Source organism: Peromyscus californicus, unplaced genomic scaffold (genome assembly GCF_007827085.1).
Source record: "Peromyscus californicus insignis strain IS unplaced genomic scaffold, ASM782708v3 Scaffold_7__1_contigs__length_154581171, whole genome shotgun sequence".
NCBI lineage: Eukaryota > Metazoa > Chordata > Mammalia > Rodentia > Cricetidae > Peromyscus > Peromyscus californicus.
Window position 1 is genome coordinate 6,712,229 of NW_026294595.1, and position 24,528 is coordinate 6,736,756.

The following is a 24,528-nucleotide window of genomic DNA, read 5'->3' on the forward strand; positions in this document are numbered from 1 at the left end:
GGGGCCTGTCTACTTCAGCATCCCACCCTACTCGGTGTGCGCCAAGGGCATGGAAGAAAGAGGAAAAGGTCTCCAGAAGGTCTGAGCCACCATGCAATGGCTGCCTGACCGGAGCGATGAAGTTCTCCATTTCTGAAATTGCCGGGAAGTGACAGGGGGACAGGAAATGAAGCAAGGGCTCCGAGTTAAGCAGCCCTGGGTTTCAGGCTGGTAGGGCTGTCAGCTCAAATGAAGTGCAAGATGTGAACTTGAATCTAAAATTCAGATGGGCAATGATGAAACGTTTTCGTTTTTGAGACAGAGTCCTACATATTTGAGACAGACCTCGCCTCGGGCTTACCAAGATCGGGCTTCCTCTGCTAGCTGGGGCAGAGGGTTGAGAGCTGGGATTAATGGCTCAGGCTGTTTTCCACACAGCCAAAGTTTTGCACTGATTATGTCAATACAGCCTTTGCCTGAGCTGTCCCCCCTCTCCCAGTGAGAGAAGGGCAGTGGTGACTCAGGGCACTACCAGAAAATTCTGTAGTCCCAGAGAGGCACTTCAGCTTGGTTTTTGTGGAGTTCCTACTGCCCTCTCACTGGCCTCTGGGCCTCTGGGGACAAGAATGGAATCCCTCATGGAAGCCGCTGTCACATCCAGCGCATTCCTATGGCAGGACCTTGCATTTCCTGCATTCTCCCCCCGGGCTGCTCCAGCCACATGCCTAGTGGGACTCCCTGTCACTCAGCTCAAACCTCAGCTCCTCAGGAGGACCCTTTCCAATGGTACACCCCAAGTTTATTTTATCATATCAGACAGGATCTTCCTATGTGGCTGTCCCAGTCTGCTTTCTGTTGCTGTGACGAACACCAGGACCAAAAGCAACATGACAAAGGGTTTATTTCGGCTTGCAGTTCCGCATCACAGTCTTCACTGAGGGAAGAAGTCAGGGCGGGGACTCAAGGCCGGAGCGTGGAGGCAGGAACTGAAGCAGAGGCCATGGAGGGTGCTGCTCACTGGCTTGTTCCTCAGACTCACATTCAACCACTTTTCCTATACCACCTGCCCAGGGGAGACACCACCCACAGTAGGCTAGGCACTCCCACATCACTCATTAATAAAAGGAAGGAAGGAAGAGAGGAAGGAATACCCGCAAAGATATACCTATAGGTCAATGATGGAGGCATTTCCTCCACTGAGGTTCCCTCTTTCCAAATGACCCTACTTTGTGTCAAGTTGATGGAAACTCACCAGCACACTCCCGGGTAGTCTTGGACCCTGCTCAGCCCCATGAATGCTGGGATTACAGGCATTAGGCACCCCAGCCCCCAGCTGTGCACCAAGAAGTCACTCTGTGAATCAGTTCCCTTGTTCTCATGCCCATGTGCCCATTAGACTCATTTCCAGATGCTGATGTTATCACCTTCAGCACCCACATGGTACCCACACATACAAAACAAGGCAGGAGAGCCGGCAGGCCTGGGTCTCTGAGGTCTTAGGTCACTCCCCACACATCCTCAGGCCCTGTCAAGGTTCCCAGGTAGAGGCAAAGTTGTCACCTTTGTGTGTGACCTCAGGGCTCTGAGTTCAAGGTCAATCCCCTGGGAGCCAGACCCCAGAAGATGTGGGAGCAGATCCCAGCTCCTGTTCTGGCCCCTTCTACCTTCCTACATCCCCAGCCGGACACCTGTGGGTGGCATCAGAAGCTGAACACACTTTCTCAACTTCCTGCCAACCAAGAACAAATCCCTACACAGAGTAATCGTCCAAGAACACCCAGAACAGGCCATGTGTCTGTCTGAAAAGTACCAATTCCTGGAATGTTCCACTGAGGCTAACCTCTTCTGCCCTCCCTTCCTGGCCCTGTCCGCAACCAGCCACTTTTCAAAGTCTGGCCATATCCGATGGGCCAATAGAAGAGTTATTGGGAGGCTTTTCCAGGAACCTAGCCGGCCAGTCCTGGGGGGGGGGGGGCATCCCTCAACACCCCTCCCCACACCCCCCACAATGCTACTTCTTGCTAAGATGTTTACTTTCTCCCAAATTCCAGGTCCTTCACTGTGCTCTTGGCCTGGAACCTAACAGGGACACGTCTGACCCTTCTGGTCTCAGCTTAGAAGATAAGGCCCCTTCCCTCCTGACACCATCTGTGAGGTGATTTGGTAATGGTTCCTTTTCCTGGGACTTTGGGCCTAGCCTTCTTCCCAACTGTGTGTATCCCAGGAGAGAGCCTGTTTTGGGCAGCTGCCCAGGCAGTGTCGAATGAGTTCCTGAGGTCTGTGTGCACCATTTCTACTTCACACATTAGAGCAGGGAGGCAGGGGTTAGCACCATGCCTGGGAAACACAGCCAGGCTCTACAGCACCTTGGAAGAAAAGGCCATTGAGCAAAACTGGATCAGATTGGGGTCAGAGGCCATGCTGGTTTCCCAGAGGAAGGGACTCTACAGGCCAGTCTAAAACCCTTGGGCTAGCCACTGAAGCTTCCTCATTTGACAGGGGACTGAGAGGTCATTCAAGATCAACGGTGACAGGTCACCTCCCAGCCAACTCCAGGAGGCCTGCCTCGGCTTCATCTTCTACTTGTCTCCCAGAGGGGAACTGTGGAGCCTTAATCAGAGCTGGGCGTTGGGAGGCCTAGTGTCCGGGGCTAGTCTTGCTCCTAACTTGCACCTTAAACCTCTGGACTTAGCCGGGCGGTGGTGGCGCACGCCTTTAATCCCAGCACTCAGGAGGCAGAGCCAGATGGATCTCTGTGAGTTCAAGGCCAGCCTGGTCTACAGAGCAAGATCCAGGAAAGGCACCAAAACTACACGGAGAAACCCTGTCTCGAAAAACAACAGCAACAAAACAAAAACAAAAACAAACCCTCTGGACTTGTTCCCCCATTGGGACAAGGGGGCAAAGCCTCCACTTTCCCCTCTCCAGAGTGTGAGGCTTTGGCTACAGGAGCTGGGTGGTCAAGACTCTTAAGTTCCCAGGTCCAAGGCATGGTGCAGGCTGCTTACAGCATTTATTGCTGAATGGTCTCTCTCACCCCCTTCACCCCATGAGCCTCCATTTCTCTGTCTGTAAAAAGAGAATACCAACATTTTTTTAATAGTAAATGAGCTAAGGGGGGGGGGGGAGAGTCCTTTCTCTAAACAGGGTACAGCACCATCACCGGATAGGGCTGAGTAGTTACAGCATTAGTTAGGGGATGCTGCCCTCCTGTGGCTAAAGCAGAAACTGCAGCTAGCTCCTGGGTATCGCTGGAAAACTGTTGTGGGCTCATGCCCTTTGTCCAGATGAGGAGAACGCAGACAGGTGGGAGTCGAGTCACTCGGTGTGCATCTCCACCCACTGACAGAGGCGACGGGCGTAGAGAGCCGGTCTGACCGTGGAGAAGGACTGGCCTGGATAGCGCATCATTTTCCACAGATGCTCCAGCCGTTTGCGAAGCCCATAGACGGTGGTCAGATCCACCAAGCCCAGAAAATAACGTTGGTCTGGCCCGTCCAAGACATGGAGGGCGTTGGGGACGTCGGGCAGCAGCCGGCGGTTCTGGTCCTCCGCCCCCCACGAGTTTGGAGCACCATGTACGGACCTAGGTGTGGGAATAGGATAAAGCCGTCCCCTCCCAACCAGCGAGCCTAGGAGGCTGAGGAATAGCATACTTGACCGTCAGGCACTGGCCACAGTGGCTGCTGAGCCCTTGAAATACAGCCAGTGTCATGGGAAGCATCAGGCTCCAATATAAACTGAACTTCAAAGTCAGCAGTGAGGGGCTGGAGAGGTGGCTCAGCCATCTTGCTGTTCTTGTAGAGGACCAGAGTTCAGCTCCCAGCATAAACCAAGAGCCCCTCAAAACTGCCTGTAACTCCTGAATCCCCGGCTCCAAGGGATTCATCGCCATCTTCTGGCCTCCGCAGGCCGTGCACTCATATTCACACAGTAATTTAAAAATAAAATCTTTACAAAAGGCAGTATTGAAAAATAATGCAAACGATCTCATCAACTTTTAGGTTGATGAAATAAAATAAAATAAAAAATTTTTTTTTGGATTTTTGAGACAAGGTTTCTTTGTGTAACAGCCCTGGCTGTCCTGGAACTCACTCAAATTCTGGCCTTGAATTCAGAGATCCACCTGCCTATGCCTCCCAAGTGCTGGGAATTAAAGGCGTGTGCCACCACATGCGGCATAATCAAATATATTGATTCAATATTATTATTTTTTTTTTTTTTGGTTTTTCGAGACAGGGTTTCTCTGTGTAGCTTTGCGCCTTTCCTGGGACTCACTTGGTAGCCCAGGCTGGCCTCGAACTCACAGAGATCCGCCTGGTTCTGCCTCCCGAGTGCTGGGATTAAAGGCGTGCGCCACCACCGCCCGGCTCAATATTATTATTTTTAAAGGTATGGGTTTTTACATTTATTTATTTTTATCTTATGTGCATTAGTATTTTGCCATGGGTGTTGGGTTCCCTGGAACTGGAGTTATAGACAGTTGTGAGCTGCCATGTCGGTGCTGGGAATTGAACACAGGTCCCCTGGAAGAGCAGTCAGTGCTTTTAACCACTGAGCCATCTCTACAGCCCCCTCAATATTATTTTTTAAATTTTTGGTCCCCCCCCCCTTTTAAGACAGGGTTCCTCTGTGTAACAGACCTGGCTGTGCTAGAACTCACTCTATAGACCAGACTGGCCTCGAATTCACAGAGATCTGCCTGCCTCTGTCTCCCGAGTGCTGGGATTAAAGGCATGTGCTACCATGCCCAGCTACCAGCGCCCCCCTTTAAAAAAAAAAAACTTTATAAATGAGGCTACCAGGGAAAAAATTAATTCTATATTTCAAAGACTCAGCAGCCACTTGTGGCCTATGAATGAGACATAGGGCTGTAGATTGAATTATATTTCTGTTGGGGAAGACCAATTTCAAGCATTTTGGTCATGCAACCTGGCCCTCATCTTGAATCTCCTAAACCTCTGTTTGTGGATAGTCCAATTGTAGAAGCCTTAGGCTCATAGAGCTGAAGAACCGAGAACAGTCTAGCCCCAGTTTGTAGACCTGTGATCTCTCTTAGGCGCAGGTTCCCCAGTCGCCAAATCCCAGGAAAAGCAAGTTCAACTTTTCTACCTTGTCCTGGAGTGGACGCTATAGGGCAGTGGTTCTCAACCTTCCTAACCCTGCAACCCTTTAATACAGTTCTCACATTGTGGTGGCCCCCAACCATAAGATTATTTTCACTGCTACTTTGTAACTTTGCTACTGGTATGAAACATAACGTAAATATCTGATATGCAGGATATCTGGTATGCAGCCCAAAGGGGTCAAGACCCACAGGTTGAGAACCACTGCTATAGAGCTATGCTGAGGGCGGGCTCTTGGAGAAAAGACAACCAATTAGAGACGAGCCCCATTACAGTATGGACCAGTCAAAATGGGTGGCAGAAGAGCCTGGGCGGGATTAACCTGGAAGCTAGGAAGGTGTGGGGCAGCGATGAAGAGCCTATTGGGAAATACTCAACATGATGACTTGGCAGTGGGCAAGAGCTGGCTTGAATGACACTGCTCCATGGATGTTCCTTCAACATCTGATCCAGGCATGCTTGGGCCGTGACTGTGGGGAGTCTGGATCCTGCTCCAATCTCCTTCACCCCAAAGCCTCTGCCATAGATGGAGCAGGAACAGAAACTGCATGAAAGCTGAGGGCAACCTCTCTTTCACTTCCCCGGCCATGCATGAGACCAACGGGCTTGGATTCAGGGTTGGTGCTATTTGAGACAGGGTCTCAGACAGTGGCTGACCTCGAACTCAGAGATCCACCTGCCTCTGTCTCCGAGTGCTGGGATTAAAGGTCTGCTTTAAAGACCACATTCAGCAGGATTGGCCTCTTAAATGACCTTTCTGTTCAAGCACAGGGGTGAGCCTGGGAGAACTGTTATGGGATTAGGAGCCTTTTGACATCCCTCGCCTGCTCTGAGCTTGTTTGTCACACCCGGAAGGTGAGAAACAATTCTAGTCAACATGGACAGAGTGACAGCTACTTCTACACAGGACACGATGATGCCAGTGGCGGTGACTTCAGAGGTCTAGGGATGGAATGACTGGGTAAGAGGGCACAAAACTAAATGGGTCTTGTCCCTGCTCAGAAACCTCTGGTGGCCCCATAGGTCCTGCCAGAAAATAGCAGAGTGCTCAAACCATCATTAAAACCTTGTCCGGCTGGGCGGTGGTGGTGCACGCCTTTAATCCCAGCTGGTCTACAAAGTGAGATCCAGGAAAGGCGCAAAGCTACACAGAGAAACCCTGTTTCGAAAAACCAAAATAAACCTTGTCCAGTTAGGGCCCTTCAGTTCTGTCCTCTGCTGTGGTCAGTCTGGGTCCCTTGCCTCCAGCATACACACACACACACACACACACACACACACACACACACACACATGAGTACTTCCCAGCCTCCAAGCCTGGGCCATGCCATCAGAGGAAAGGGAGTCTTACACTTACACCTCTCTTTCCACACCCGTCTTGCCATCACTCATGGAGGCAGGGCTCACCTGATTGTACGGAAAATGCTGCCACGGTCCTTTTGGCCCTTTTCGTCTTTGTGGAGAAGCTGAAAGGCCACCAGGAGACTGTAGTCCAGCACATTGAGGTCCCGCAGGAAGGCGGTGTCCAGCTCCATCTGGCGGAGGAACCAGCTCCGCTGGGGTCCTGTGAGAGCACCAGACCCCAGCTGAGTCCTTCTGTGGTGGCTGCACCTGCACTTGCCCCAAAAGTGGGAACGTCACTGCCATCCCCGGCCGGTGACTTGCCATGCACTCCATTTGTGGGAGTCTAGAGCAAGGATCAAAGTCCTGGGCTGCTAAGAATCTGGGCAAAGTACTAGGGACCCGCTCCCAAAGCTCACCCTGAGTGGAGGAAGAGGAGATAGCGACATCATGTGACTCACCCAGGTTAATGGTCTTTCCCTGAAAGTTGAGGTCCTTCAGCACCAGGAGAAGGGGGCTGCCCTCGGGAACTGGCTCCACCCAGCGGCTCAGCTCACAGGCCTTGATGTCATACCTTGGAGGAGGTAGGGGACACACAGAAATCACTGGAAGTAAGAGCTTCCCAGATGTGATTGTTCCTGTATGGGCTAAATCACTAGGGATGACACTTCCTGACACCTCCAAACCTCAGCACCCCCTTAGACTGTGCCCATGTTAGAGATGCAGAAATAGAGGCTCAGCACCCCCTTAGACTGTGCCCATGTTAGAGATGCAGAAATAGAGGCGCAAGCATCTCTTTAACCTGCCTGTGTCACAGGGTAAGCAAAGAACAGAACAAGGATTTGAACTCAGACCTTTGCAAGTCCAACCCAGGCATAAGCCCTGCCTTGCCTGTTTCTCAGTATCTTGTCTGCCAGGAAAGGATCTCACCAGTAGGGTGGATCTGTTCTCCAATTTCAACTACATTTATTTATTTATTTATTTATTTATTTATTTATTTATTTATTTATTTAGAGGCAGGGTTTCTCTCTGTAACAGGCCTGACTATTCTGAAACTTGCTTTGTAGATCAGGCTGGCCTTGAATTTACAAAGATCCTCCTGCCTCTGCCTCCTGAGTGCTGGGATTGAAGGTGTGTGCCACCGCTGCCCGGCCATTTATTTATTTCTATGTGCATATGAGTGCATGGTGCCTGTCCATGACTTGAGAGAGTTGGACATGGCTTTCTACCGTGTGAGTACTGGGGACTGAATTCGGGTCCTCAGGCTCGCGTGCAGGTGGTTTGATTGACTGAACCATATCACCTGTCCTGTTCTCTGATCCTATGAGACTTCCTCAGTTTATCAACTGTAAAATGAAGGTGGCTAGTACAGTGGCCTGTGATCCCAGTACTGGGGAGATAAGGCGAGAGAATGGAAGGCTGGAAACTAACCTGGACTACGGAGACTGTTTCAAACTAAAAATTAAACAAAAAAGATCTGGAGGGAGATGTAGCTCAGTGGTGAGCCTAACATGTACAAAACACTGGCTTCTGTCCCAATCCTGGCCCCTCAAAGAGAAAAGAACGCAAACAACTTAACGCATTTTTAAGAGAAGTGGGTGATGGAGAGCTCTGTCTCCTGCCTACTGGATCTTGGGAGGATCAGTTCTTCCTGGGCCTATTTGGGGTCTAGCGGGTAAGAATCGCAGCCTCAGATTTCACTGTGGCATCGGAACCGTGTATCCGCTTCAGATGGTCTCACCTCTCAGAGATGCGGCTGGGAGGGTAGAAGACGCTCTGCATGATGATGAAGTACATCTGGGGACAGGGATGGCGAGTGAGGGAAGCCCGGATCTCACCCTCCAGCAGCCCCCAGCTGCTGAGCCACCTCGCCTGTGCCACACCCACCTTTTTCCCGCGAGCCACGCGCAGACTGTGCACCCCTGGAAGAGGACAAGGCACCAGGTGAAGGCTCTAACTCCGCAATCGCGGATCCATGTGACCGGAGTTCCCTGCTCCAGGCCACGCATCCTTCTTAAGACCCACCGCATTCCTGAGCCTGTCACTCCAGTCCCGTCCCAGACTCCCTTCTGAATCTGTGTCCCTTGTGAATCAGTGAGGTCCTACCCGGAAACACGGGCCCGAGACGATCCATCCCAAATCGGCCACTTTGGGCTCCGCCCCGTCCACAGACCCCTCCCTCCCCAGGCACTTTGCGGTTTAGGACCCTCCTCCAGCCGCGTACCCAGCAACCGTGCCAGCAACGTGTGTGGGTGCCGCCGCAGGTGCTGCACGTAGCGGGGCAGGTGGGCGAGCAGCACCTGCACCTCGTGGCGCCTCTGGGTCTTCAGGAAGAAGCGCTGGTCGTGGCTGCCGGTGAGAAAGAGCAGTCACTGTCCAGGCTTGGCTGGAGCAGTTCTGACCCAGTCTCTTTCGTGCCCCTGCTTTTGCATGAGCGTGGATGTGTCTGGCCACCCTCCCTCGCTTCATCCCACCTTCCTCCGGCCCTGCTCCTCTCTGCCCATGGCCATTCCGCCAGCCTGGAACCGAGCCCCCACCCCGCCCCACCCTGGCTGCAAGCTCACGACAGAAAGAAGCTGGCTTTGCTCTTGGAGGTGCTGATAAATTGAAGGTAGGGACCACCGGGGCCCAGAGTAGCCTGATAGTCTTCTTCAGTCAGACCTAGGTATTGCCTCAGACGTGCAAAAGCCGGACCGGCCAGGGTTCCCAGCTCGAAGCCCTGTAGGGGAGAGAGTAGCCCCGAGGGAGTCCACCCACGTGGGTCCTGGTTCCGGAGAGGCAGGGTCCGGCAAGGTCCTGAGAACAAGCCATCACTGCCACTCACAGCTAAGGAGGAAGGCGCCAAGGCAGACTCCAATTCCTGCTGGGCTCCTTACCTCTTGGTGAACCTGGGTCATGACTTCCGAGAAATCCTTCTGGGTGGGAGGTCCCTGCAGGGGTGGGTAGAGGGGTTCAGAGAAAGTCAGGGTCTGCCATCACCTACCCGGAGATTTTGAGTACAACACCTGGCCTTGTCCATTACTTTATCAAACAGGGACCCTATGAGTCTTGCTAGCAATTGGGCTTCTGGTTAACCCAGGGCTGGAGGAAGGATGGCGGAGACCTGAGGCAGGGCCCCATGGGTGAGTCTTCAGCACCAGGCTGTGAGTTCAAGCCTGCTACATGCTTTCAAACACTCATGCTGGCTGTGTACAACCAGATTACACCCCAGCAGAAGGAAATGCCCCTAAAGTCAAGTGATCTGCCAGGTGTGCCCAGGAGAACCAGACTGGGCAAGGTGACCTCTGAGCAGAAACCTGAAGGGGATGGATTGGAGAAACAGGGTCCTCAGTACTGGCAGCCAGGGCAGGGTAAGAGGATTCAGGTGTTTAGAGCCCAGAACTGAAATGGATGAGACTGGACAGGCAGCCCGGCCACCAACGGTATCTTCAGGCTGTACTCAGTCTCAAGGAGCCATAGGAGATTTTCTGCAGGTGATGAAGTCAGGCTGTGGTCTAGGGAATTTCCTCCAGCCTGGTTGGACTGTGCACACACAGACAACATACAGGCTCACCCGCCTGCTGGGTTGCTGAGTTGGCAGTTAGGTGACCCTGTCTGCTGAGCCAGCGTGGCCCAGCCTGATCCAGGGAGGATGGGCTGGGTTAGGCTGGGTGGGGGTAGGGGCCCTTGTTAACTCTGCAAGCTAGCAGGGCCTGGGGGGGGGTCTCAGTAACCAGTGGGTAGTAACCCCTCCACCCATTATACAGATGGGGATACTGAGGCCTAGAGAGAGAGAGAGAGAGGCCCACCTGAAGCACACATCCACCGCTTGAAGCAGGAAGTCCCTTCATACCTCCTAGGCTTTCCAGCTTCCCACCCCAGAATTTCTGCTTCCTGACACACATCCCTGCCTCCCCCTTTTTTGTAGGTCTCTCTGATCCCCAGTGTCACAGTATTAGCAAGACAGATAGCGAGCGGGGTCTCCCTCTTGGGGTTTGAGTGGCATGGGATGGACTGGCCATTCACCTTGGGTGGGTTGTCCATGGAGACCTGGGTGGCAGCCCAGAGCCCTTCCTGCAACATCTGCGTCATTCTGTGCAGTTCATGCCCTGGATTGATCTCAAACAGGCCCACTCGATTCTGCTTGTCTCGAAGGCTCAACAAGAAGCCACGGTGACTCCCTGAGGCAATTGGCCTGTTTCCAGCCTCCAGGGAGGGGGCCTGGGTCTGATGGGAAGAGGTACAGGAAACAAAGAGCATGTAGTGGTGTCTCCAAAGGAAAACGCACACGGGTTCAAATCCTACTTTCACTCATTCGAAATCTTCTTATCTTTCTCTTCCTCAGCCATAAAACACAGGGATAATGCTATAGCCACGCCCCAGGTGTTGAGGGGCCACACAGCACCTGGCACCTGGTATCCAAATAGGATGTAGACAGAGCGTGCTTTTTTTTCCCCACGTTCTTTTTTATTTATTCTATGTGCCTTTCACATCATGGGTCTTGATCCCATCCATTTCCCTGTCCTGCATCTGCCCAGAGCATGCCTTCTATAGTCAAGCCCAGTTGAGTCTGCCTGACCTTAGGTCAATCGGGCCTTTTCCCCCTGGCAGCGTGTAAGGTCTGTTACACGTTATCGGCTACTGCTGTGCCTCAGCTGCCTTCACATGAAGCCTTGCCAGCAGGCGCTAGGATGCTGGCAGATCCATCCTGTTCCTCCTCTGTGCTGTGTTCTTCTGTGCCAGCAAGAAGGGTCAAATGGATGCTGAAATCATACCAGCTGACCCACTGCTAGTGGAGACCCATCATATGCTCAAAGCTGAGAGCTTGAGCTCTTAACAGCCTTATGGAAGAACTTATCATCCCCATTTTCCTGAGGAGCAAACTGAGGAAGACCTGGGGAGGAGAGACACCCACCTGATCACCACCCCTTTTATACCTGCGCCCATGTGGGGCGTGTCCTGGTTTTTCCAGAGCAAAGTCCCACCCTGACTGAGATGGGGGCGTGTCCACACCTCTGGCCAAGAGGAAGGCGGGACCTGCTCACTCACCCTTCCCTTTTCTGTCCCGGTTCGGTCCGCATCTACCTCGCGGGGCCCAGGGCTTGGAGCGGCCATCGCCCCCAGCTGCAGCTTTTCTGGCTTTTGCTGTGTCCCCGAGGCCCCGGTGCAGGAATCAAGTTCCACCTCTGCATTGCGAAAGGCCAATCGCAAGGCTCCTGTCATGGTTACGCCCAATCCGCGAAGCGGGCTCTGGCCTTGGCCGGCGGATCCCACCTCCGCGGCTGCAGCATCCGCGGGACCCTGGTCCTGGCCGGGCGGGGCCGCCGAGCGTTGACTGGGCTGCCGGAGAATGGGCTTTCTGGTCACGGTTGTGCCCAATCTGGGAATGGAGCTCTGGCTTTTGCCTGAGGGTTCCACCTCCGCTGATGAAACATCTTCCGAACTCTCGCCCTGGCTGGACGGGGCCGCTGGGCATTGGCTGGGATGCTGGAGAACGAGCTCTCCTTTCAATTTCCTTCTGGACCGACTATGTGGTTTTCTGGTGCTGGTTCTGGAGGCAGGTAGCCTAAGTCGTGAGCCTCGGATCTTTGTAGACATGGAATTCCCATTGACTGTCTCTCTAGTGAAGAAACTAAACGCATAGAAAGAAATGACTATCGCCAGGTCGTACAGAAGTCAGCACATCCTTCCGTATGATTTGAAGCACCCACTGGGGGCCAGAGCGGAGCCAGATTCCGGAGATTTCGTGGTGAACTAGCTGGAGGGACACAGTTCTAGCCTGATCTTTTAAAAGCATAGACAGGATGATGTCACTCTGGTACTTTAAGCCTCGAGTGACTTGTCTTGGCAGTAGAACAGAATTCAAACACCCCACCGTGGCCCAGGCCATCTGCCCTGCTCTAGACTTGACTCCAAACACCTGCCTGCCCTGAGCCCCGCTGCAAGCTTCCTCCTCTAGGCTTTCCCCTTCCTGTCTGGACTTTTACTTGCCTTGATCCTTCTCGCCACCTTGCAGGACTCTATGCACTTCCCCCACACTCTGGACCACATGACCTTTATTCTCATCACCCTTGACATGAGCAGAGATTGTCTTGCTCATGTATTGGTTTATTACATCAAACCTCCTAAAATGGGAGTGCCACCAGGGCAGGAGCCACATGGACCTCACTTCCTGCCTCAGTGCCCTGCACAAACTGGTGCTTGAGAAGCAAGGATCGGAATGACGGGAGTGGGGGTGCACAGGCCTTGACGTGCCCCCACAAGTAAAACACCACAGTGGCTGTAGTAATTATAGTCGCTGTCATGAGCCTTGGGACAGTGGGAGGGACGACCCGGAGGAACTGGAGGGGAAGGTGAGAAGGATGTTAGATGTGCGGGCTTCAGAATGTTTATTCATCTTTAAAATTACCTACCCATGTGTGTGCATACGTGTGGGGGGGCAGTGGCATCTACACGGGTCAGTGGCTGGAATGGCAGGCATTTGGAAGTTACTTAATGTGGGCGTTAGCACTGAACTCTGGAGAACTGCTAAGACATGGTTCCAGCCCGATAGGTACTTTTGAGAAGCCATCAGGAGCCAGAGTGGTAGGGAAGCGCAGAGCTGAGACCCTCACTTTTTTAGGGAGAGGTGGCTCTGTATCCAAAAGGGGGCTGGAGAGAGCATGAGAAAAGGGGAGTGAGAACTGATACAACTTGGGGTTATGTAGATGAGACGGGGGAAGGAGCCACGGTGAGGGACACAAGCTTGCCGAGCACACATGAACCCTACATTCAGACCTCAGGTGTGGTGTCCCAACCTTGGAGTCCCAGCCCTGGGGAAATGGAGACAAAAAAAGATCAGAAGTTCAAGGCCATCCTCACCTACGTAGTTTAATGCCAGCCTGGGCTCCACAAGACTTAAAGTGTGCCAGGCTTCTGTTGACTCCCCAGCTGTGACTTTTACCCAGTCAGGACCATGTCTGTCCCAGTCCCTGCTTGACCCTATGTCTAGCATAAGGCCAGCACAGAGGCAGCACCTGAGGTACCCTCACTGCTCAACTAGGCAATCTCGGAAGCTCCTCCAGCCAGTCTCCCCAAAGCAAGGACGTCAGAGAGATAAACACCATGATCAACATTTATTTGTAAGTTTTCCCAAACAGGCCAGCTGGGACCTGGGGCGGCTGCCTGGATGTCTCAGGGTTCTGTGGTCTGTCAGTCTTTCCCTAGGGCTTTCTGGGTCCAGAAGTCCTCACGGGGTCTGGACAGTGTCAGACTCAGAAGAGCTGCCGTGTGAAGGGACAGGGTTTGAACAGAGGCAGGGAGGCTGCACACAACCGGAACCTGCTCTGTCCATCAGCACATGACAAGGGGAAAACCGGGAGCGGAACCCAGTGGGAGTGGCAGGGAGCTTTGACTGGTGGGCAGGACCAGCAAGGTTCAGGCCCTGAGCCTGAAGGGGGCGAGGGAGAGGTCCCAATCCACCTTCCTCTCGACTTCTGGAAGGACAAGTAAGAGAGGAGGGCTCCAGTTTGTCAGAGTTGAGTTGTAAGCAGCTCCGCCTCCTGAAGAGGGTTTCAGCACAGCCAGGATGACTGTCTTGCAGGCTGTGACCCTTGGTCCCTTCCCTGGAGGAGCTATGGAGAAGGCTCTGGTAGTCTCATCCCTGCTGGACCTTCACTGAGCCTTCTTGGTCACCCTCTGGCTCTTCAGCATCACGTAGGTGATGAACAATCCTGGAACACAGAGAGAAAGGACTGGGAGGACTCAAGTGAAGGCTGGACGACCAGGGCAAGGTGACCCACATGCAAGGCCGGGCTCCCAAACAAACACCCTGCAGGCGTGCCTTCCCAGTCATTCCTTAAGCCACACAGCCACTCACGGAGAGTCAACCATCACCAAGTGAACACAAGGTGCTTTGTTGAAGGCTTCAGGTTTCATGGGGAATGATCTACCCATCCATCTACTCATATATCTGCCCTCCTACCTAGCAGCACCCCATCCCATCATCCATCCTCCGAGCCACTCTGCTAGCACTAGCCCAGGGCCGCTCCGGTGCTAGAGCCTAGAACGCTGTCATGATGAAGACATAGTCCCCAACCCACAGAAGCAGTAAGAGATGCAAGGTGACAAGAGGGGTGAACAGTGAAGATGAAGAGAAGGGTGGGACAGGAAAGGGGGGGCGTTTCCTTACTGCCCCTAGAGCCTGAAGCACTGGGAGGACCAGAGGGGTTTCTGCCTGTGGACTTTAAGGAGGAACAGGAAAACCCCAGGGAGAGTTGGGGACAAGTAGCTTCTAAGCAGATGTACAGCAAGTGCCAAAGTGTGGAAGCACACCGGGGTGAGTGGCCAGCCTTCGAGACACCCTGCCCTGGATCAGGAGACCTTTGGAGAACGGGAGACTTACCCACAAACAGGAGTAGCAGGAGGCCTGTGGCCAGTGGGATGAGGACAGCGTAGGCGCGAGGCAGGAAGTACTTGTGGATGACATGCTGGCTGTCAATGAACGGCTGCCACCGAGGGAAGAGCTCGGTGAGTACTGCTCATCTTACCCAGCCCAAAGGGGAAGCCATCCCACCGCCTCTGTCCAAGGGGCTGAACCCACTGACAGCACTGGGTACTGAGGACCTGCCCTGATGGCATCCCCAGCCTAGCAAAGAATTTATGAGGAATCCCCAAGGGGTTCCCAGCCTTGGCTCTTCTGGGTATGGACACGTATTTTTTTTTTTTTTTTTTTTTTTTTTTGGTTTTTTCGAGACAGGGTTTCTCTGTGTAGCTTTGCGCCTTTCCTGGATCTCGCTCTGTAGACCAGGCTGGCCTCGAACTCACAGAGATCCGCCTGCCTCTGCCTCCTGAGTGCTGGGATTAAAGGCGTGCGCCACCACCGCCCGGCATGGATACGTATTTTGACAAGTCTCATTATATTATCTCAGGTAGCCTGGAACTACTGCCTTAGCCTTCTGAGTGCTGGAAATCATTCTTTTTGTTTCCTGAGGCAGGGTCTCATGACATAGCCCTGGCTGACCCAGAACTTGCTCTGTAGACCAGGCTGGCCTCACAGAGACCCACCGTCCTCTGCCTTTGGAATGCAGGTACTCTAGGTCTTTTTAAATTATTTTATTTTTTGATTTTATATATATGTGCACATGCATGCAGGTATACCTCATCCAAGCCCTGGATCTCCAGCTCCTAACACTCAAGCAGCACTGCTGTTTCAGGCACTTTGGCTGGATCTCCTGGAACTGGAGTTACAGACGGTTGTAACTGGCCATGGGAGTGTTGGGACTTGAACCCCCAGTTCTCTGGAGGAGCAGCCATTGCTCTTAACCACTGAGCTATCTCTCCAGGCCCCTAATTTTTTTCTCTAAAGGATACTAAGTACTGCAAGATCCCCCTTTTCAAACACAATGCACTTTTAGGCAATAACTAACAAATTTTCCCACATTAAAAAAAGAGAGAAAGCCTCAAGGTGTTAATAAAAACCACTGGCGATTGCTACACCCAGGAGGTGGGGCTAATCTCACAGTACAGCAGTTGAGAGGCTGCGCCTTACCCTTCTCCCTGCGTCTCAATCTCATCTATAAAATATAGACACCATCAGCAATCATAGTGGAGATTTCGTGAAATTAGGGCAGGCCAAGCATCCAGCAGTGCTTGGCATGCAGAGCTGCTTAAGTCGTGTTAGGGGTCGGTTTGTTAAGAGATCCAGGGCAGGATGAAGGTGGACTGGGGGGGGGGGGGAGCAGATGGGAGGGCACATACCAGAAGAATCACCCAAGTAGTGTAGTAGGTGAAGATAATCAGGCTGATGGCGACGAGGCCAAACCCCACCGCTTGGTCTGTCCCTGTGGCCTGGAGAAAAAGGAGGGCTCAGCTGGCGAGATGACTCGACCTGCGAGCGCACTAAAGGAGGGTCCGCGCAGACGGTTTACACTCCAAGCTTCTCATTCGTTCAGCAGCTGTACACGGGGGCTGACTAGAAGTGGCTCTCCGGTTTAGGAAGCCGCGCCGGGCCCGTGTCACCTGTCCACCAGCGGTCCGCAGAGCGATCCGGGTTCGGAAAGCCCAAGCCCCCCAACTCCAAAGGAGTCTCCAGGCCTCACCCCTGATATCCCAAAATCACAGAGGTACCGCACCCCGAGGCTCACCATCTCACCAGCGTTTCGCCGGAGCAACAGGTCATATCCGGTTCCTGGTTCAGGACTTTCCGCCTTGTAAAGCTAGAGTGGTACTCTGGGAGTTGTAGTCCTTAAATCCGTCCAGGACAGACGTGCGGGTACGTCCCCCACCCCGCCCACTTTGCATGTCGGGAAATGTAGTTTCTGAAGGGAACTACGTAGCTGGGACTTCCTGGTCTTTGTGGCTACAGCACTGTCAGACCCTCCCCAACCAAAAATCTTCCTTTAAACAACACAGTCCCAAACCAAGCAAAATGCATCCCGAGGTTGGAAGTTTTTTTTTTTTTTTTTTCCCCTTCACGTGGGAAAAGTGAGGCTCAGAAAGCCATAATCTGAGTCAGTGAAGCAGACACCAGAATAAAGACTGTTTCCTGGTCTGGTCCTGAAATTGTTGAAAGAGATTGTAGAATGATGACACCACCAACCCCCCCCGCCTAGGAGAGGTGGGGTCAGACAAGCCAGCACACATGAGGGTTTCCACTGGCAGAGAGAGAATGATACTCCCTCACATTGGCTGGTTGCCTTCCCTTCACTGCCCTCTTCTAGGTCCTGACTGCCACAGATTGCTGAATGGCCCTGCGTGTCTGCACCTGAGGCAGCAGCTCCCTTTGTGTCCCCACAGTCCCAGGTATTCTAACCAGTTTTTTCTGTGAGTAGCACCCCAAGTCCAGAGTGCCTGAGCACTGGAGTGTCATGGATAAATATTCAAGACAGGGTTTCTCTGTTTAACAGCTCTGGCTATCCTGGAACTTGCTTTGTAGACCAGGCTGGCCTTGAATTTACAGACATTCACTTGCCTCTGCTTTCCAAGTGCTGGGATTAAAGGTGTGCGCCACTACCACCTGGCCATGTTCTCTGACCTTTGCTCATGCTCACTCCCCACAAAATAGAACTGAAAATGTTTTTTTAAAAAAAGCAAAGTTTGGCAATGGTGGCGCACACCTTTAATCCCAGCACTCAGGAGGCAGAGGCAAGTGGATCTCTGAATTCAAGGACAGCCAGGGCTACACAGAGAAACCCAGTTTGGGGTGGTGGTGGTGAGTTTTTTGTTTGTTTGTTTTGTTTTAAGGGTGTGAGGATTATGACTGGAGGCAGGATTGGAAAACCCTGGCCTCCTAAGCTTTCTCCCGGCGAGTCACCCTGCATATGTAACATATATGGCTAGCTTCTGTCATTTCGGCCCCCAAGTGAACATGGTAATGAGATAATTAAAAAAACAAACAGCCGGGCGGCCGTGCCACATGCCTTAAATCCCAGCTCTCCGGAGGCAGAGCCAGGCGAATCTCTGTGAGTTTGAGGCCAGCCTGGTCTACAGATCGAGATCCAGGACAGTCACCAAAACTGCACAGAGAAACCCTGTCTCGAAAAACAAAACAAACAAACAACAAGACAGTAACAAAAACATCGACGTTTAATCCCCCCCCCACCAAACATTGACACTAGGCTGATTTCCCATACGACATTATTTTCTACTATAAGCCGAGACAGAGATACAAACAGCCCATGGAATGAGAGCAGCGCTACATTGTTAGAAAGGAGGGAATTAAACAAAAGCAAACCCTCTTCCCCAGTCACCTCCCCACAGAGGAAGACCCGCCTTCTCCATCCTGCCAGACCATGCAGTGTGGTCAGTTGTGGGAGTAACCAGAAAAGAATCCTAAAAATAATGATTTTGTATCTCCTTAGTAGAAACATTAAACTGTCTTTCAAGGTTCCAAACTGGCATTGCATAGACCAATTCCTTTCCAAAAATATCTCTTAATAAATCCTATCTCTGTATATAGAATTTGAAGTCCAGGTGCTCTGGGCACCCTGTGGGAATCACTGAGCTCAAGGGGACCCTTAGGCTGGAGAAAGGCTTAGTCTCTGGCTCGCGTCAGTGTTCATTTGGTTGTGGCCATGTTTTCAGGCCAATGCCTAGAACGGGAGGATGTGGCATAGTGACCATCTGGTTCAGACCCTAGGGTTGGTTTGGAGGAGTCCCTCCTGACAGGACCAACTGCTTTGTGTTTGGAGCCCTGAAATTTTGAACCGGACTGAAATAATGCTCCGACTAGGCAGTCACAGACCAGCAAGGGTAGTGCTCTCTCCATCTTCTGGGGGTCACCTCACTAAGAAACAGAACCGTCAGCGTCCCTTAAAGTGCCAGATACCTGCTGGGCAGGAAAGGACTCTCTGAGCTGAGCAGAACCTTTTCCAGCCATGTTCTGCCCTGCCTCGGCAGCACCTTCTAACATTCATTTCCAAGAGTCCTCAGGTGTTGAAAATAATGGCAACAAAATCCCAAGAAATGCTCTGGTCCCAACACCAGGAAGTTCTAAAACCACAGCCCAACTCATTAGCTAAGGAAGACAGAAACCGGGCAAGGAACCTCCGGACCTGGGGAGTCCAGCTATCCCCCACCCGCAGAACAAGTGTCCCACCCCGTCCCCACCCCTGCTGAGATGAAGGTGGAGTGGGGAACAGAGGCACCTACCTCCCCTTGCTGGGGGAGGAGGAAACAGGACTGTGAACTCAGGAGGAAAAGGAAAACACCAGCCTGCTGGGTTGATACAAAATGGGTGAAACTTAAAAGAGGCGCGAGTTTATCCAGGGCTGGACTGGCAGCCAGTACCATCCTTTAAGCACATTACGGGACAGACAGAAAGTGCTAGAGTTGGGGAGGTATCAAGAGGGTGGGTAGTAAGGGGAAGGCCTGAGCAGGGCACAGGACCAGACTACCCAGGAAAAGCATGCCCCTTGCCCAGAGGAAGGCAGAGGCTTGTCTGGCAATAAGCCAGCTCCAGTCCATCCAGTCACAGCCCGGCACCTGGCCGACTGCCTCTCCAGCCTGGAACCCAGCCAGGTCTGCTGACATGAGCAGAGGAAGAGGCCTTTGCTTACCCAGCACAGCTGGGCCCTACCCTTCCTTTCCTGCAGGAAGGCCAGCTGCTCAGGACCCAGCCCTGGGCAGATGGCACCTTGATGCTCAGACCTTTCTAGGCTCTGCTCTCCGTCTGAGCTGGGGATAATTAGAGGGCAGGGACAGTGCCACGCTCCAGCCGGGCTACTGTACCCTATGTCTGGCTGCACAGCAGACAGCACCCAGGAGTCCTGGGGAAGGGCAAGGGCCAGTGGCTGTGCTGGGGACAAGCACGTGCAAAGTGCAGGCTGCAGGGCAGCAGGAGGACATCTGACGAGGGAGGTGGGGTCTGAGGTCTTGGCTCCCAGGAGAAGGCTGCCAGCAGGTCTCCTCAGGACATAGAGGACAGCTGAAGCACGAAGCAGAGGGTCAAAGGTGGCAGGATTCTGGGGGTGGTCCAGCTCCTGAAGGGCAAGGGCACAGGAGCAAGAGCCCTGTTAGACTGGCTGAAGCTGTTGCTCCTGAAGTAAGTGGGTCATGGGGGTGGGGGGGCAGCCACAAGCACCCCAACATGAAGGAGTGGCTGTGTCCTTTGCTGGGCCCAGGTCCTCTCTAGTCTGGGCAGTTCTGGATAGCTCCATCTTGCCCCGTTTTCTAGTGGTTCAGAGGACAATATTCACAGTGGCACCCAGGACCAGTGGTTCCAGGGTGGATGAGAGGACAATGGAATGATGCTTTGGGGGCTGGTGTGGCGAGAGTACAAGGAGGCACAGACGCAATGCAGAGCAGATCCGAAGGGCAGGTTCCTGCTCCTCCAGGAATGCCGTTGGCCTGGGTACAAGAGATGGCAGGGCCCTTCTTCAGCTGGCCACCTCATCCCTCAATGGCTTTCAATCACGACTGGCTCATAGACTCCAGAGGAGACTCTGCAGGGAAGAGAAAGGTGAGCTTATCCCTCTGATGCTCCAGTTGGGCCAGGCCCTTGTCCCTCACATGCAATCACTGCTGTCAGTCTCTTACAGACGGGCTGAACTGAGGCCCCAGTGGTGTTTAGTCATTTGCTCAGGGTGACAGAGACAGTACCAAGAGTCAGTGGGGTCCACAGCTGTGCCTGATCCCCTCTGAATATCACCTGTGTACACACCTGGATGTACCACCCTGGCAAGGAGGGGCTGTAAGATTTGTTAAGAAGGCAAGAGAATGGAGGTACCCATGGTTTCTTGCTCTTTCACCCAGAGCAGCCCAGGACTGCTGGGAGAGGGTGGTTGTAATTTCTAGCCTCAGCCAACAGGGGTCAGCAGAGCAGCACAAGACACGCCCTTCACAAAGTTGTCTGGCCTCTGGATCCAGAAGTTCAAAGGACATGTTCTTAGATCCCCCAAAACACAAGGAAAATCCCCAGGACAGCCCAGTATGCTGGATACTACTTTCACTCACTGGCTCAAAGGCCTGGGGAACTAGAAGTCCTGGAGTTCACCACCCAAAGGCCTGTGGGAAGGCACTCTGAAGGTACAGTTATCAAGGACTCTGAGGATGGGTGGGTCCAAGGTCACTGGTGACAAGACCGGTGTTCAAAGCCAGGCCAGGGGTCCCCATGGCTGCCTTACCACACTTCCCTGTCTCCAGCTCCTACCTGTTGGCCAGCTGAATGCCACTCAGTGTGGTGGAGCCATCACGGCTCACGAATAGCCGAAGGTTACTGTCTGTGGGGACACAAGGGAGGACAGTGGCTGAGTGGGCAGGGGTCGCTTCAGAGGTTATCATCACCCCAGCTGGCTTGAAGTGGGCAGCTCACCCTCAGTATTGCTGCCGTCAGTGAAGTCCTGGCTCTGCATTATCTTCTCCACAATGTCATCGGCATCAATGCGAGTATCGTCCACCCAGGTTGGGTGGCTCTCCACTGAGTCCTTCTTTCGCCTTGGGGGAGAGGGACAGAACGATGACAGGGCAGTGACAGGTACAGCAACAAGGATAACCCCAGCACCTGTGGCACTAGCACATTCTATGCACACCCCATCAGAGGCACGTGCTGACAGACTAGGACTGAGGTTAAGTTCCCTGCTCGAAGCCAAACAGCACGTATGCAGTGGTTCTAAGGCTCAAACAAGCTCTGTCGGGTCTACAGACAAATACACAAAGCCATGAACAGCAGCACTGGATAAGCAAGGATACATGCCTAGTCCAGGGCTGTGCTTTTGTGACCAACGGTCGGTTAAATCATAACCATTCTGTTATAATTATAACCTACTCTGTTGTCCCTGTGTGGTCAGAGGCAAAGTATAGGGAGGGTTCTGCTTACCAGCGAGTCCCAAAAATTACACTCACCGAAAGGAGCGGTCTGACAGATGCAAGGGCCGTGGGGGTCGTGGGGGCTTCTCAGGAGGACGAGGTGGCTTCTCAGGGGGCCGGTGCTCCCTGTCGGTGCCCTCAGGACCCTCTACAGCCATGCTGAGGCCACCAGAGGTGCTGCTACTAGTGGACGTGTTTCTTCGGTGTGTCAAGTCAGACAGGCTGGAGGAGCGGGAGTGCTCTGTGCTGTAGCCTGGAGAGTGGGTGATATTGGGAAGGTGACTACAGGGGCCCAGGGCTGTGGGAGATCCCAAGTTGAAGGCCTGACCACTCACCTGACAGCTTGGACTGCTGGCTGGTATAGCTGGGGTTTCGGGAGTGGCCAGAGTGGAACACCTCCTCAGGACTAGACAGGCTCTGGTCTGGCTCCTCTGGCAGTCCTGGGGACAGGAGCCAAGGTTACTAAGGTACCACACCTCACTCATAACCCTACTCTCAACCAGCCTTCCACGGGACACTTGTGCCTCCATTCCACAGACTGAAGATCAAGGACTAGAGGAGCAGAATCTACCTCAAGCCACGGGCTACCCTTGGAACCCCGGTCACCCATTCCACAAGAAGCTGTTGGGACCTTCGTGAGTAGAGAATATCTGTGACAGATCTTTGAGGACAAGGGCTTTGAGACAGTTATCCACAACCATGGTGAGTAGGTGTGGAGCAGGAACAGCGTCTATGGAGGGCCTGGTCAGTCTGTCGATCAGGCAAGCCTTTTCAGGAGAAGACTTAATGCTGAGACCTTTAGGACACCAAGAAGGGGGAGACAGAGAAGGCAGCAGGGACAGGGCCTTCCAGTCACAGGGAACAGCACCCTGAAGGCCTTGAAACTGAAATGAACTTAGTTCCAGGGGCACATCTGGGAAAGGAGGAGCATGGAGGAGGACGGGAACAGACAAGCCCCCGAGACAGGCCAACAGCCACGTTCTCGGTCCTTTCAAACAACTTTCCTGGCACTCACTCCCCAGCTGTAAACCTAAGGAACTAGGGGACACAGACAAGGCTCTGCAGACGCACACATCCCAGCCTTGTCAGCCTTCTCCCTCGAGAAACGAGCATGGACACCCCGGCTACAGGCTGGATTCAGGTCTGCCATATTCCCAAAGCAGCGTTTCGATCATTTTTTTGGATAGGGTCTCACTAGGCAAGTGCCTCTAACTCAGAGATCCACCTGCCTCTGACTTCTGGGATTAAAGGTGCGTACCACCATGCCCCATTTTTTTTTTTTTTTTTTAAGATAGGGTCCTATGTAATCCAGGTGGATCTGAATTTGCCATGTAGATTGAACTTCTGATCCTCTTGCCTCTCCTCCCACACTAGGATTACATGCATGGACCACACCAGCTTAGGCAGATTTCAAGTCACCAAGCTCTCTGTATATGGCAGGGGAACCAACTGCAAAAGTACATGGGCCCTCAAATACCACTCTGTTCTGGAGAGAATTATTGCCTTTTGGTTTACACAAGGGCAGCATCTATGCTGAGGTGCCCTGGTCTAGACAGCGCTCTCCTCTGCACCCCAGCCTCCACTAGCTAGGGAGAGCCATGGTGCTGGGAAGCCCCGACATGCCAAGCCAAGGCAGGCAGGAACGGTAGCACCTAGGGAAAAGTCAAGCCCTGTGGTTAGGTCCATCACAGCTCTCAGGTCTGGAGAGCCACATGCCTCCCAGCTTTGAGGGTACCTCTGGGAGGGTGTGTGTAGGGTTGAGGCCATCATGGCACTCAGTCACATGAGCAATGGCAGCACCAGCAGAAACATGCGTCCTCTTCCACCATCTCACCACCCTCTTTTTGAGACAAGGTCTCCCTGGGTAGCCCTGGCTAGCCTGGAACTCAGAGAGCCTCCCGCCTCTGTCTGAGCAATGGGATCAAAGGTGGGTGCCACTGTGCCTGCACCCTCCTCTTGATAAGTATCTTCCTGGGACAGGACATTCAGGGGAGAAGCTGTAGTCACAGGCAGTGGAGAGACAGGCGGATGAAGATGGTACCTGAACCCAGGATGGTGGGTCGGGCCTTGGGGGGCCGGGACCCAGTCAGGGAATTAGTGCTACTGCTGCCGCCGCCGCTGCTGGTCCCACCACCTTTACACGTCAGCTGCAGGGAGGAGTCCTGGCCCGGGATGGAGATGGACTTGGCAGTAGATGGTGGCCTTGGGAGGAGAGAGGGCTGTGACTGGAGTGTCCCAATCTCAGGATCAGATGGAGACGGGTACCCCAGAGCCTGGAGGAAGAAGAATCTATCTCATGGCCCCCATCCCCACCGATAACCAGGGTGACACTCACGTCTTGAAACAGGGGTCTCCAGAGAGCAGGGACATGCCAATGGTGACCTATTGGTAGAGAGAAATCAGCACTGGGTGCCAACGCCCAGCCCAGGTCAACCTCTGGGCTCCACCTGCCCACAGTGTGTCCTGTGTGGAGGACAGAGTAGGCAGCCCCGAGGAGGGAGTGACAGGCCTCACTTGCCACCTAGCCCCTGAGTGCACCACGTCAGCACCTCCAGTTCTGACCGGACAACTGGAAAGTGAGCTCCAGGGAACACACTCATTCACAGGTACTTCACCCAAATGTGTGAGAACAGAGCCTGGAGTCGGGGAACAGGGCTCAAGGAGCTCCACAGGAGGAGGGGACACCCACAGGACCTACCATGGCAAGCAGGAGCTGGCTGAAAGTTTTTTGTTTGCTTTTTGTTTTTTCCAAACAGGGTTTCTCTGTAGCCCTGGCTATCTTGGAACTCACTCTGTAGACCAGGCTGGCCTCGAACTC

General features: G+C 53.2%; 3 protein-coding genes across 7 annotated transcripts in view; all 3 read right to left on the reverse strand.

The window, feature by feature from the left end:
* Positions 1 to 863: 863 nt before the first annotated feature.
* Pip5kl1 (phosphatidylinositol-4-phosphate 5-kinase like 1) lies at positions 864 to 13,399 on the reverse strand. 4 transcript variants are annotated; one of them, XM_052722874.1, is made up of 10 exons: positions 11,475 to 13,399; positions 10,452 to 10,652; positions 9,323 to 9,376; positions 9,011 to 9,165; positions 8,671 to 8,795; positions 8,334 to 8,368; positions 8,188 to 8,243; positions 6,908 to 7,020; positions 6,513 to 6,669; positions 864 to 1,042 (listed from the first exon to the last, which is right to left on the reverse strand). In XM_052722874.1, exons 1-10 carry the CDS (start codon positions 12,021 to 12,023, stop codon positions 1,021 to 1,023), a joined length of 1,467 nt encoding a protein of 488 aa, XP_052578834.1. In that variant the 5' UTR covers positions 12,024 to 13,399; the 3' UTR covers positions 864 to 1,020. The 4 variants fall into 4 exon arrangements, with proteins under 4 accessions (XP_052578834.1, XP_052578831.1, XP_052578832.1 ...); XM_052722871.1 differs by lacking the exon at positions 864 to 1,042 and adding an exon at positions 1,050 to 3,565; XM_052722872.1 differs by lacking the exon at positions 864 to 1,042 and adding an exon at positions 4,788 to 5,622.
* A 122-nt stretch (positions 13,400 to 13,521) lies between these two features.
* Dpm2 (dolichyl-phosphate mannosyltransferase subunit 2, regulatory) lies at positions 13,522 to 16,599 on the reverse strand. Of its 2 annotated transcripts, none has more exons than XM_052722876.1 (4): positions 16,558 to 16,599; positions 16,164 to 16,253; positions 14,809 to 14,911; positions 13,522 to 14,137 (listed from the first exon to the last, which is right to left on the reverse strand). In XM_052722876.1, the coding sequence occupies exons 1-4, from the start codon at positions 16,582 to 16,584 to the stop codon at positions 14,079 to 14,081; spliced, it is 279 nt and encodes a 92-aa protein (XP_052578836.1). In that variant the 5' UTR covers positions 16,585 to 16,599; the 3' UTR covers positions 13,522 to 14,078. The 2 variants fall into 2 exon arrangements, with proteins under 2 accessions (XP_052578836.1, XP_052578837.1); XM_052722877.1 differs by having other exon boundaries at positions 16,550 to 16,598.
* A 1,372-nt stretch (positions 16,600 to 17,971) lies between these two features.
* Eeig1 (estrogen-induced osteoclastogenesis regulator 1) overlaps positions 17,972 to 24,528 on the reverse strand; it is a 31,312-nt gene continuing 24,755 nt past the window's right edge. The window contains exons 5-11 of the mRNA XM_052722875.1: positions 24,046 to 24,092; positions 23,752 to 23,912; positions 22,046 to 22,150; positions 21,747 to 21,963; positions 21,217 to 21,338; positions 21,055 to 21,124; positions 17,972 to 20,347 (exon numbers count right to left, since the gene is read on the reverse strand). Of these exons, the coding sequence (XP_052578835.1) occupies positions 20,302 to 20,347; positions 21,055 to 21,124; positions 21,217 to 21,338; positions 21,747 to 21,963; positions 22,046 to 22,150; positions 23,752 to 23,912; positions 24,046 to 24,092 (768 nt within the window). The 3' untranslated portion in view covers positions 17,972 to 20,301. The remainder of the gene's footprint in view (positions 20,348 to 21,054; positions 21,125 to 21,216; positions 21,339 to 21,746; positions 21,964 to 22,045; positions 22,151 to 23,751; positions 23,913 to 24,045; positions 24,093 to 24,528) is intronic.

Bases quoted from the DNA above. Each gene is read 5' to 3' on its own strand.
- Dpm2 (XM_052722876.1), bottom strand. From the start codon at position 16,584: ATGACCTGTTGCTCCGGCGAAACGCTG. The intron at 14,912-16,163 runs GTATGTGCCCTC...CCTCGGTGGCAG, and splicing joins CTACTTGGGTGATTCTTCTG to CCGTTCATTGACAGCCAGCA. The intron at 14,138-14,808 runs GTAAGTCTCCCG...TCTGTGTTCCAG, and splicing joins CCTGCTACTCCTGTTTGTGG to GATTGTTCATCACCTACGTG.
- Pip5kl1 (XM_052722871.1), bottom strand. From the start codon at position 12,023: ATGTCTACAAAGATCCGAGGCTCACGACTTAGGCTACCTGCCTCCAGA. The intron at 10,653-11,474 runs GTGAGTGAGCAG...TCTTCCCATCAG, and splicing joins CCGGGACAGAAAAGGGAAGG to ACCCAGGCCCCCTCCCTGGA. The intron at 9,377-10,451 runs GTGAATGGCCAG...CCACCCCTGCAG, and splicing joins CCATGGACAACCCACCCAAG to GGACCTCCCACCCAGAAGGA.